The sequence below is a fragment of the Thecamonas trahens genome (genome assembly GCF_000142905.1).
Source record: "Thecamonas trahens ATCC 50062 unplaced genomic scaffold supercont1.37, whole genome shotgun sequence".
In the NCBI taxonomy this organism is placed as follows: Eukaryota; order Apusomonadida; family Apusomonadidae; genus Thecamonas; species Thecamonas trahens.
Genome location: NW_013657643.1, coordinates 108,802 through 121,427, shown reverse-complemented (window position 1 = coordinate 121,427; position 12,626 = coordinate 108,802). Strand labels below are relative to the sequence as shown.

The 12,626-nt window shown below is 62.9% G+C and overlaps 3 protein-coding genes across 3 annotated transcripts in view; all 3 read right to left on the bottom strand.

Moving 5' to 3' along the window:
• AMSG_12101 (uncharacterized protein) overlaps positions 1-6,551 on the bottom strand; it is a gene marked incomplete at both ends in the record, with an annotated part of 8,931 nt that extends 2,380 nt beyond the window's left edge. Inside the window, one exon of the mRNA XM_013900448.1 lies at positions 25-6,551. Coding sequence (XP_013755902.1) covers positions 25-6,551 — 6,527 coding nt within the window. The remainder of the gene's footprint in view (positions 1-24) is intronic.
• A 769-nt stretch (positions 6,552-7,320) lies between these two features.
• On the bottom strand, positions 7,321-8,246 carry AMSG_12100 (uncharacterized protein; the record flags this gene model as incomplete). Its single annotated transcript, XM_013900447.1, has 2 exons — positions 7,321-7,928; positions 8,009-8,246. The coding sequence occupies 2 exons, from the start codon at positions 8,244-8,246 to the stop codon at positions 7,468-7,470; spliced, it is 699 nt and encodes a 232-aa protein (XP_013755901.1). The 3' UTR covers positions 7,321-7,467.
• Positions 8,247-8,386: 140 nt separating this feature from the next.
• AMSG_07748 (uncharacterized protein) lies at positions 8,387-12,146 on the bottom strand (the record flags this gene model as incomplete). The annotated part of the gene is made up of 2 exons (XM_013900361.1): positions 8,835-12,146; positions 8,387-8,730 (listed from the first exon to the last, which is right to left on the bottom strand). Exons 1-2 carry the CDS (start codon positions 12,106-12,108, stop codon positions 8,387-8,389), a joined length of 3,618 nt encoding a protein of 1,205 aa, XP_013755815.1. The 5' UTR covers positions 12,109-12,146.
• Between the last annotated feature and the right edge of the window lie 480 nt (positions 12,147-12,626).

Genomic DNA, 12,626 nt, shown 5'->3' with positions numbered 1-12,626 from the left:
TCACGCTGCCGCGATGCCCGGAACTTGGCCAGTTCGGCGTTCTCCGACGACAGCGCCTGCTCCAGCGCCGCCTGCTCGTCCTCGGTGTACGTCCCCCGAGCCACCAGCTCGCTCACCCGCTCGCCGTCGACCAGCAGTCGCGCCGAGTACACTCCCCGGCACGGGATGAGGTACCACGCATACGTCGTCATCAGATCCTCGCTCTGCTCCACGCGGGCGTATCGCTCAGGCTCGCCCTCAACGTTGTGCAAGACCTCCTCCACCGTCGCACCCAGTGCAATCGAGTCGCGCAGCAGCGTCGTTGCCAGCGGCAGTGGCCGCTTTGTCGTCAGCTCCAGCGTCCACAGGATGGAGTGCGGCGTGACCCTCCGCTGCCGCTCCACAATCCGCATGTCAAACTTAAAGAAAATCGGCATGACCCGCAGCTCGTCCGACGCGTACCCACCCGACACCCCGTGTCGCATCAGCTTGTACTGCACACGCAGCGCCATGCCCACCGCCACCCCCATCACCACAATGTTGATGACAATGATGCAGATGATGATGATCCCAAGCGTGGTCCGTCCAGACTCCGACATCGACGACGCGGTCGAGTCAAACACCACTCCCAGCATGAGAATGAACGCAGCAGATACAAGGTGCAGCTGCTCCAGCCAGTTGATGTGCCAGTCGCGGAACGGTGCAAACATGTACTGCACTCCCGAGCCCAGTAGAACCGTGCACATGGCCCAGATGATCTGCGCTTGCGGCGAGCCCGGGAACAGCGCTTTGCCAAACACAAACAGGAACTTGCGCACAATGAGCACGAGCTCGTACAGGTAGAACTTGCGGAGATACCGCTGGTACAGCAGCCCGTATCGGATCACATTCTTCTCCTTCCACAGCGAGTACCGCCGGGTCCGCAAAACCCAGAACACCGTGGCCGGGAAGCCGACTCCGTACAGGAGCAACGCCACAACAGAGACTGCCACCATGTTGTTCCACGTCTTGCTCTTGCATGTCATCGCAGGCTCGGCGTTCATCGTCAGCGTCCCGTCTGCCTGCCGGGTGCATCCGAAAATCGAGAGTGCCGCAGACGTAAGCACAATGTAGCAGAGGACCAAGCAGGTGAGGAATGCATTGAGGCACGACCAGAGCACCACCTTGAGTCCCAGCTTCGACAGCTCCGGGAACCAGCCCGCCAGCCGCGGCGAGCACTGCTCCAGTTTCCGGGTCGGCACGCACTTGCGGATCAGGTAGTACGCGCTCGCCAGCCCGCCGCCAAACAGGAAGATGGCGCTGAAGATGAGTGGAAGCGACATCTTGATCGCCCACACCAGCAGGAACGGCGACGAGCCCTGGTCCACCATGCACTGTGGCTCAAAAAACTGCGAGAGGTTGAGGGCCAGAATCTGGAAGACGTTGAAGAACGACTTGACAAAGCTCGGCCACTCGATGCCAAACGACGGCAGGATTGAGATCATTTGCAGGAACGAGGCACCTACCGCCAGCGACGCAAAGTAGTGCGTCGACTTGCGCGCGAGCTTGACCAAGAGCACACAGAGACAGATCGCGAGCACAATCAGAATCGGGTACACCACCTGCTTGGCCGGCGGACAAACCACGCAGTTGGTGCCGTCCTTCTTGTACCACCCGTTCTCGCAAAGCTCGCACTTGAACCCGCGATGTCCGCCCCGGCACGCGCCCTGCAGACAGTTGGTCATTGGGACACAAGTGAGGAAGCCGCCCGTGTCCGGATTCTGCCACCACCCAGGCGCGGCGATCGGGATCGACCCACCACCGGCGCAGTACCCGCCGAGTGGGCACGGGATGCACTGCCACTCGGCGACGTCGCGGGCGCTGAACGACTTGTACGTACCCTCGGGGCACGGCTCACACCATTCTGCCGCTGATGGCAGCTCCGGCGACCAGAGCCCGACCTGCTGGGCGCCAACGGTACACTCGATGGTTGCCGGACCGACTCGCTGGAACCCGGCGTTGCACACAAACTTGCCGCATCCATCACCGAGTGTTTCGGTGCATGCAGACGCCGTGATCCACTCGTCCTTGCCCCACTCGAGGCTAGGCGACGGGACCGAGAGCGAGATCTGCCCGTTGTCGGCCGGGCCGACCGACGGGCAGTAGTTGGGCATCTTGACGCACCGCGGCTGCGGCTCGGACCATCGCGAGAGAGCCCGGGTGTCGGGGAGGCAGGTGACAGTCATTTGGTACACCATCTGGTCGCCGCGCTCGGCAATGTAGTAGCCCGGATCGCAGGCATACGTCACTGTGTCACGGGTGACGCCGCCCGCTGCCGAGACCTGTCCGTTAGCCGGCGCAGACAGCGGCGGGCATGGGAGCGGGATGCAGGTCGGCAGCTGAGGGAACCAGTCGACGGCCAGTGGATAAGCCGGGTTGTTGGGCGCAGGCAAACACTGCATTGACAGCTCATGAACGCCCGGCGAAAAGACAAAGCCAGCCTTACACATGACGTGGTGCAGATCGGTGGTCATGCCGTCGAGCACCGTCTTGCTCTCGTCAGAGTCAAAATACAGCATGTCCTGGTTCAGCGGCTGAATGACGGTGGGACAGGGAAGAGGATCGCAGACCGGCGGTGTGACCGTCCAGTTACCCCATGATGCGCACATCCGAGTCACGTTGCCGTTAAGCTCATAGCCGGCGTTGCACTCGTAGCGGGCGATGTCCTGGAACTCGCCAAAATGAGTCGAGACTTTCCCGTTGATAGGGTCCTCGAGTTTGGGATAACACGGCTGGCCGATGCACTTGAGGTAGTCCGAGTGCGACCACGCATTGGGCACCGTCGCGTTGCCCTGCTCGCACGTCCGCACAGTCTGTCCCACAAAAAAGTACCCGGTGTTGCAGGCAAACGTGACCGAGTCGCGCGTCACCGCCCCGCCGCTCCCGGGCACCATCGACCCGTTGCCGGGCGCCGTAAAGTTGGTCGGACAGAGCACAGGCTCACATGAAGGGAGCGTTCCCGAGAGCTCGCCGCTCGGCAAGCACCGCCGCGCGGTGTTGCCCCACAGCTCAAAGCCCGGATCACACCCGTACGAGACCCATGCGTCCGTCGAGATCACCAGCGACGGCACCACATACCCGTCGACTGGAACCTCGGACGCAGTACAGTTGTTCGGCTCGCAGTACGGGACCGGCGCCGACCACGCCGACCAGATGGTGTCAAGCGGATCGGCTTCGCACGCCAGCACAGTCTCGCCGACGAGCGTGTAGCCTTCGTTGCACGTCGCATCCACCGTGTCGAGAGTCACGGCACCATACTGCGGCACAAGCGTCCCGTTACCCAGCAGCGGGAGGTTCCGGCACGGCAGCGGCACGCAGAGCGGGTCTGGGAACGGCGGCACCCAGGCTCCACCGCCCGAGCCTTGCGAGCCCACGGAGCACGTCCGCGTTGCGTTGACCAGGACCTGCGACCGGTAGCCGGCGTCGCATGTATAGTAGCATCCATTGCCGAGCTCCTGCCCACACGTCCCGGCAGGACTGCCGTACGCCCCGGCCGGCAGCGTGCAGTAGTCTGGGATCTTCTCGCAATCGAGCGCGTCGCCCGACCACGTACCGAACCACTCGGCCGCCGCCAGACACGTCCGCTGTGATCCGCCCACCGCCTGGTACCCGGTGTTACACGTCAGCTCGCAGGTGTCGCCGAGGAACGCCGTGGTGCAGTTAACGCTGCCGTCGGGCACAATCGCCTGCGGCGCGCAGTAGTTGGGAATGAGCAAGCACGCCGGCGCGCCATCCCACACTCCATTGGCAGCCGAAAGCGCGGTGCAGTTGTAGCCCGAGGCGGCGTGGCCGACATCCATGAACCCGTGGCCGCAGTCAAAGAGGCAGGTGTCACCAATCCGGCGCATGCAGCCCGGGACCGGCATCCCGTTGGCGCCGGCAAGGTCGGCGCAGTAGTTGATCTTGCGAATGCAGGCAAAGGCCGGCCCACTCCACGCGCCGTTGGATGGCGAGCTGGCTCCACAAGTCTGTACACTGTTTCCGCCTTGCGGCACGTACCCGTTGTTGCAGGTCAGCGTCGCGGTATCGCCCAGCTCGCGATTGTTGCCGTAGCCGATGCCTATCGCGAATGCCGGTGGAGGAATGACGAGACAGTAGCCGGAGATCTTGGTGCACAACGGCGAGCCGGACCATGCTCCGCTCAACTGGGAAGCAGCCTGGCAGGTATAATCCGGACCGGATGCGCTCGAGTCTTCGTAGCCGCTAGAACAAGTGACGGCGCAGACGTCGTCGATCTTGTGACCACAGCCGGGCGTCTCGACACCATTTGCGACCGAGAGCGGGACACAGTAGTCTGGCTTGCGGACGCAGGCAAATGGCAAGTCGGACCAGGTGCCGTCGCCAACTCCAGCACCCCCGGGACCGCAAGTTCGGGTCGACTGGCCAGCCGACGGCTCGTAGCCGTCGGTGCAGGAGAGGGTGGCAAGGTCGCCGAGCTCGCGGCCGGAGGCATAGCTGATACCGATGGCGTTTGTGGGCGTGGCGAGCGACGGGCAGTAGCCCGAAAAGGTGGAGCATTGGGTGGGTGGCGACCATGCTGGCCCGACGGTGCACGTGGTCGAGCCAGCATTGGCAGCCTGGTAACCGGCGTTGCACGAGTAGGAGCAGGACTGGGTGATCTCGCGGACACAGCCTCCGTCAGGAACACCGTTACCGACGGATAGAGCCGAGCAGTAGTTGGGTTGCGGTGAGCAGGAGAACGCGTTTCCACTCCAGGCCTGATTCGCCTGGCAAGTACGCTGAGTGTGAGCGGCGGTGGGAATGTATCCCGTATTGCAAGTCAACGTGACAACGTCCATGTAGTGGCGGGTAGATCCGTAGGAAATGGTTCCGGACGGTGGAGCGGCGAGGACTGGACAGTAGCCGGCAGTGATGACACATCCAGGCGTTGGGCTCCAGGCACCCGAGGTGGCATCGACGATGGAGCAGGTGGTTGACCCAGTCGATGTGTCTTCGTAGCCGACATTGCAGGAGTACGTGCACGAGTCGCCAACAAGGCGGCCGCACGGGGTGTTGACAGCAGCCTTGCTCACGGAGAGGGTATCGCAGTAGTCAGGCTTGCGCTCACATGCGAGGGTTGGCGCCCATGTGCCGGTCCCGGCAGTAGCTCCACCTTCAGAGCACAGCTGCGTGGAGACACCGCCGACCGGCTGGTATCCAAAGTTGCAGGTGAGCGTGGCAGAGTCGCCGATCTCGCGATTGGGCGATGAGACGACACCGTTAGCAACAGCAGGTGCGGCGGGGCAGTAGTTGGCGACGGTGTCGCAGACCGAGGTTGGACTCCAGACGCCAAACGACGCGGTGCTGGGTGAGCACGTGGCACTGCCGGTAGAGGCGTCAACATAGCCTGGGTTGCAGGTGTACGAGCACGAGTCTGCGACTCGGCGGCCGCAGCCGCCCGAGACAACAGCGTTGGCGACGGTGAACACAGTGCAGTAGTTGTTGACTCTTCCGCATGCAGAGAGCGGCGTCTCCCACAATCCTTGGCCGACTCCGACGCCACCGACCTGACAAACGCGGGTCGCATCTCCGCCGGTCGGAGTATATCCATTGTTGCAGCCGAGGGTGGCGACGGTGTTGATGACGCGGTTCGGGTTTGAGTAAGAAATGGCGTTGCCGTTGCTTGGCACTGCGAGTGCTGGACAGTACCCATTGACGATGGTACAAGAGCCTGTATTCGATGGCGACCAGTTCGTGTTGCTCTGGCAGGTATAGCTCTCGGTGTCCTGGTAGCCGTCGACGCATGCAAAAGAGCAGACCTCGTTGATGTATCCGTTGCACGACTGGGTCGGCGACGAGTTTGCGCCTGTGATGGGACTGCAAAAGTTGGGGGTACTGGCGCAGGCGAAATGACTACTGCCGCTCCACGCGCGCGAGCCAGAGCACTGGCGCGTGGACGAACCGGCTGGAGCGTACCCGGTGTTGCAGGTCAAGGCACAAATATCGCCGATCCGACGTGAGGCCGGTGTGGTGCAGGAAATCACACCGTCGGCCACTGACGGAAGGGCTGGGCACCAGTCATGGATCTTGTAGCACGCTGGGTTCCAAGGGTCATTAGTCCACTGACCGGCTGACGACGTGCTGGCGAGGCAAGTACCCGAATTTGCGTTCGCCGGGCTGCCGTAGCCACTGTTGCAAGTGATGGTACACGACGTGTCGAGCTCACCGGTGCACGAGCTCGTAGAGTAGGCCGCGGTGGTGGCCGGAACAGGACAGTATGGCGACAGCTTGCTCGCTGATATCGATGGCGACCAGCTGCCATCAGCACCACAGGTGGTCGACGTATCACCAATAATCTCGTAGCCCATGTTGGCCGTGGCGGTACACACTGAACTATACGCTTGAGCCTTGGGGCAGGCGAGAGTGACCCCAGGAATGACCTGGATCGGGCAGCGAGTGGGATCGTCATTGTAGCTGGCTTTGACGTGGAGCTCGTACGCGCGATGCGCGTTGAAGCCACAGGTAGCACCACAGTTGGTAAAGTCCTTGATGCGGAAACACATTTCCAGGCTGCTCCAAGTGGACTCGGTCATCTTTGTCGGAACATTCCAGGTGTCTGTGCTGACCCGGCTGTGACCCACCCCGCGGTGGTGGGAACGTTGCCAATCGTTGTCTTCTCGACAAACGAGCCGGGCGTGTAGAAGAAGCGTGCGTGAGTAACGCGGACGTCGGACGTTCCCGCATCGTTCCAGTTAGGATCAACCTGGACCTTGATACGCGCCTCAATGCCTGTCAGGACCATACCCAACGGCACCGAGCCGGCCAAGTTCATGCCGCAGATGTACTTGGCCGCTTGATCGCTGGCGGTGCCGGAGCCGTCGAGGGCGACATGGGCAAAACTGGCTGTGGTGCCCTCGATGTTCGACACGCCAGACCATTCCTGAACAGATGGTGAGCCCCGTGTTCTGGAAGAGGAGACGGACCTCCAGGACGTGCTTTGTACTGCACCGATGACTTCTACCGTGAGCAGAGCGAGAGCAAGTAGAACAGCGGCCAGTGCCGTGCGTGTGAGGCCAATACCCGGTCGGCAACGAAAGCGGGCCATATGCAGGTTTCCAGCAAAGCAGGGTTGGGGGGTTTGGGGGTTTGGGGTTTTTTTTTTGGGGGGGGAAGGGGAGGTGTGTGTGTGTGTGTGCGTGCGTGCGTGTGTGTGTGTTTGTCTGTGTGTGTGTGTGTGTGTGTGTGTGTGTATGGCAGGTGGTAGGGTGCCGGTCGTGGGTGGCGGTAGTGGTGGTGGAGGGGGGGAAGAGAGAAGTGGCTCACGAAGAATTGGCTCGGCAAAATGGCGTGATGTGACTGGAGTAGGGAGGTGAGCAATTATTTTCTCGGTCATGGTGCCCATCGTTGACGCAGCGGCACTTCCTCTGTACTGTAGCGGCCGGTTGGGGGCCAGCGCATAAAGGGTACACGGGGCCTGAGAGTGAATCACAAGTGAGTGGATCAGAAGTGCTACTCATCAACCATGGCTGATGAGGATGGAGCATCGCCGGTGTCCTCAGTCAGGGCTTGAGCAGCGATGAAGGCGGGGTATGAGGCCATAACAATGGATGGGTTCGCGTCGACGAGGCGTGCAAGACCAAGAGATTGGGCGCAGTCGAGTACGCTGCCCGAGCTTCTGGCCTCGATGGCAACCGTGATGCCGTTCCACAGCTGCGCACCCAAGTGGGAGAGGAGCTCGACACGGGTGAGCTCGATCCAGGCGTTGGCGACACTGGCCGACCGGCGACGCTTGACGGTATCAATACGCATCGACTGCGGTTTCTCAGTCAGCTCCACAGCGTTCCGCAAGGCCGCCGCGGCTTCCGGGAGTATGTCTTCCAAGGCGAGTGCGACATGGGCCGGCGACTCGGAAGCCGGCGGCGGCGCACGGACCTTGCGCCAAAGCTCGACACCACCCTCGCCCGTCTCGACTGAGCAGTATTACGGCAGATGAGTGTGAGTGTGTGGGGTGGGGATGGGAATGATGTTGGTGGGAAGGGCAGTCACATACGGAGGATCTTGGCCTCGAGGCGAGTGCCGGAGCGGAGCTTGACGCCGCAGGCCTCACAGCCGGCGAAAGCATAGTAGGTGTCAACGCGGCGCTCTAGGCCTGGAGAAGACAGGTGCGAGGGATAGGAGGCGTCGAGGTCATCGTCGGTGACCCCTACAAGCGGGGCGACCATGTCCAAGACTGCGGCATGGGCGGCTGTGTCGGTGGCGGCGACCCACAATCGCCATTCGAGCGACATGTGTGGGGGGGCATCGCGGCATCAAAGGGCAGTGCTGGGCAAGAGGTGAGGAATCAAAGAGAGAAAGAGGGAGAGAGAGAGAGTGTGTGTGCGTGCGCGTGACACTAGTGTAAGCGTGTGTGTATGTGCGCCCAGTATTGTCATCTGCTGGAGGAGGCGGACCACATCTGATCAAACGACGAGTCTGCAGTCGATGAAGAGACCGAGGCATCGATGATGGTCGAGGCGGGGCCGGTATCGCTGATGGCGAGATACCGCGGGTCGCATGATGAAGCAGACGACCAGTCGTCCGTGCGCGACTGGCGGTGTTCGATGTAGGCCTCAGCATCCTCGACAGCATTGAGCACATCCTTGAATAGATCGTGCAGCGTGACGTTGGTGAGGACACCGTCGGTGTCAACAGTGTCGACGGTGCCGTCAAAGGCAGCCTCGAGCGCACCGGACGTGGAGTCGGAGAGCGAGCATGAGGCCGGGTGCCGCGCCGCTGTCTTTTGGCCGGTTTGTCATCGTCGGACCGAGCCCGTGTGCGGAGAAAGTAGAGCAGAGCGAGGAGGATGAGGATGAGACAGCAGCAGCCGGCAACGGCACCAACGATGATGAAAATGAGCGTTGTGTCCGGGCCAGACGGAGACGAGGACGACGCGGGCGCAAAGGTCTCGCTGACACTAGGCTCGACGGTGAGAACAGCGGTGGCGACGGCGATGGCGCCCGATGGATCCGTGACGGTGAGGGTGGCGGGGAGGCGTACGCCGTCGGCGAGAATGGCATCAGGGACCGCAAGCGGGACCGGTGCGGCGATGGAGGCAAGTGGCTGCGGAATGTTCGACGTTGTTGTCACAAACAACCCGTAGAGAGACGTGCCATCGCCGACGGCAAATGCAAAGGTCCACGTGCCTGTCGGCACACCGCCGACAACCGAGTGGCCGACCAGCGACGCGTTTGAGCGGTTCGGCACTGGGGTGGCCGGGACCTGTAGCGCAACAGTGGGCGCGCGGTAGGCAGTTGCGTCGATGTTGGTGCCCGAGCCATCGATGACAGCGGTGGCACCTGCGGCGTCAACCACGGTGGCGCGGAAGGAGAGCTCAAGTCCACCATCGCTGGCTGTGGACACACCGGCTGCAGCAAGCACATCGATAAAGGTGTCGTTGAGGGTAGTTGTGAGCGAGAACGCCGAGCCGCGGGCCAGCTCAAAAGTGAGCGCGGCGAGCAGAGTGTCCGGCAGCGGGATGGCGACGCCTTCGCGAGTGTACGGCCGCAGCGAGACCGAGTAGGGCGCGACGCCAGCAGTGATGGACCCCGATAGTGTGAGCGGGGCGGTGGCGGAAAAGAGGGCCGGGGCCAAGGCAAGCGCCGAAACATGCGGCGAGGGCGCGACGGTGACGCTGGCGTTGGCGACAATCGACGCGCCGGTGGCATCGGTCACTAGCAGCCGGATCGCAGCGGTGCCAGAGACACCCGGCGCGGGCAGATAGCTGGGGTCAAAGGTAAACGAGATGTTGGGCGAGTTGCCGACGATCGGTGTCATGGTCGGCGGGCTGTCAGAGTTTCCGACCGACCACGCGTAGATGTACGGCGCGACGCCGCCTGTGACAGCTTCAACGGCGATGGCTGTGGGGATTGTAGCGGTGGTGGCACCGACGCCATTGACCGGCGCGATGGCTGCGGCGAGCTGGGCAGCCAGCGAGATTGACGCCGGGGTGACGATGCGGGCCGAGACAGCACCCGAGGCGTCGGTGAGGACAACACCGAGGCGGACCGAGGCCGGGACGGTAGCAAGGCCAGTGAGAAGTGACGGCGCCGGCCAGCTAGCCCCCAGTGGAATTGAGATGTCCATGGGCGCCGTGCCCGAGGCGTAGGTCGCAGTTGCTAGATTTGCGGAGAGTACTTGAAGCGTGTTGGCGTCAAGGAGGGAGAAGACAAGCGCGTACGGCGCGCCGATGCCTGCACCAGCGGCCGGAGCGACGGTGAGCGCAACAGAAGTGCCCTCGGTGACGACAGCACCCGGCGCATCCAGAGCGAGGGTCGCGTTGGGGCGCGAGTAGACCGAGACGGTGGCGGCGGCGTTGATGACCGAGGCGGTGACGCCAAGCATGTCGACGGCATCGAGAGCAAGGCGGTAGTCCGAAGCCGGCGGAATTGAGTCGGGCAGCGCAAAGGTGACTTTTGTGACGGACGAGTTAGCGAGAACCACGTTGTAGGAGAAGACGGGAACAGTCGGCGCCGCGGGATTGCGGAGCGAGATAGTGGCAGCGTAGGGCGCGATGCCGTGTGTGACAGAAGCATCCACCGTGATCGAGCCGGTGTGGGCGACGCTAACCGGGGCGGACGCCGACGGTGGGAGGGCGATGGCGGCCTGCGGCTGCGGAGCGACAGTGGTGGGCGACCAGCCGGGGACCGAGGCAACAGCGGTGACGCCAGCCGAGTCGACGACGGAGAGGGTGATGTTGAAAGCGGCAGCGTCGGTCGGCGATGCGAGGATCGATGGGTCGAGGGTGATGTTGAGCGGCGAAGCCGTGGTGGCCGCAGCAAGCGAGAAGACTGCGCCGTCGGAGAGCCGGACAATGTCCCACGACGCAGTGAACGGGTCGGAGCCTGCAAGCGGGTGGGCGGGGTCACGATCGACAGAGACGGCAATGGTGGCACCGGCGGTGAGGAGCGCGGGGGAGGGCACCAGAGGAGTGACGGAGCCAATGACGGTAGCTGGCGGAACGACGGTGATTGGAAGTGATTGGCCGACTGAGGTGGCGGGCGCGCCGGCGGCGTCGACAAGGGTGACCCTTGCAACGACGTCGTGCGGGAGCGTGACGGCGGCAAAAGCCGAGACTGGGAGCGGGAACGAAGCATTGTAGGCGGAATCTGAGCGCGAGGCCGGACTCACCACATCAGCAACAACATTGGGAAGGAGCTCTGCCGAGCCGTCGGCCGACCAGATGGAGACTGAGTAGGTGTAGGGCGGAACGCCCGTTGCCGGATCGATGTACACCTGGAGCGGGAGGGCAAGGGTGGAGGCAGTGGTGCGGGACGAGCCGGAGGGCGGGACTAGAGCCGAGGCGATGGCCGGAGCCGGGTAGACAGTAATGGCGGAAGGGTAGATGGTTGTGTTCGTACCACCAAGCGACGAGGTGGTGGTGTGAATGAGGGAGTACGTGGTGGCGGCGCTGGCAACCAGGTGCTCGTTGACAAAGACCACCGGCCAGGCTGCGGCGATGACGTCGATGCGCTCGTTGAGGATTTCAGAGCCGATGGAGGAGGCGAGATGGGCGGCCGGCGAGAGAGCGACCGAGTGGAACGTGGTATTGTCGTCCGAGGCGGTGAACGAGACCAGGGTGGCGAATGGGGTGGCTGCCGTCACCGAGGTGGCGAGCGGAAAGCTGAGCGAGGCGACCGGCTGGGCGACGGCGTGGATGGGCTTGTCGAGCAAGCGATAGCTGAGCGCGTGGTCGTCCTCGTTGATAGAGCCCGCGCCGGTATCAATATAGGTGGCCGAGACATTGAGCGTGTAGTAGCCCGGCGTGTCAAAGGTCACGGTCTGCCGCGAGACGATGGACGAGGTGACGGCGACGTACGAGACGGTGCCGAGCGGGACGGAGAAGCCTAGATCGATGGCACAGCCAGATCCATCGCAGAACTTGTCTGTGCCACCCTCGCGGACATAGGCCACTACCTGGATCTCGTAGCTCGAGTGCGCAAAGACCCGATACTCGCCAGCAAGCTCAGCCTCGGGTGCCAGGATGTCCACGTCGAGCAGAACGACCGCATCGTCGGGGAGGCTCTGGCCAAGTGCGGCGGTAGCAAGCAGGGCGACCAGGCAGCACAAGAGGAACAGCCACATGCCAGAGCATAGCAGAGGACGAGAAGCCATGTGGAGGCGAGAGGAGGGGAGTGGTGGGCTGGTGGAGTGGGGTGGCGATAGCGGTGGTTGTGGCTGCGACTGCGGCTGCGGCTGCGGGTGTGGGTGTGTGGTCTGAGTTATTCGGCTGCCGAACAAACGGAGCGGTGCGTTTGCCGGAATCGGGTGAGGAGGTAAGGACTGGTCGATGGCTGGGCATGGGTGTATGGCGGCAGCGGCGGTGGTGGTGATGATGATGGTTGGTGGTGATGATGGTGGTGATGATGATGGTGGTGGTGATGGTGGTGGTGATGATGGTGGTGATGATGGTGGTGATGGTGGTGATGGGTCGCGGTGATGGTGGTGGTGTTGACGGGCCCGATCCTCCGTCGCTCCTCCTCTATGGCGGGTGGATCTCGTCGTGGCCGTGACTGTTACTGTGTCGAAGAGCCGCGGTACGGTGCGCGATAAGCGATGTGGGATGTGTAAGGAGCAGGAGGCAGCGAGGCCGTGGTGGGAGCGACTAGTCCCTCCCCTCGCTCTCCCCCCCC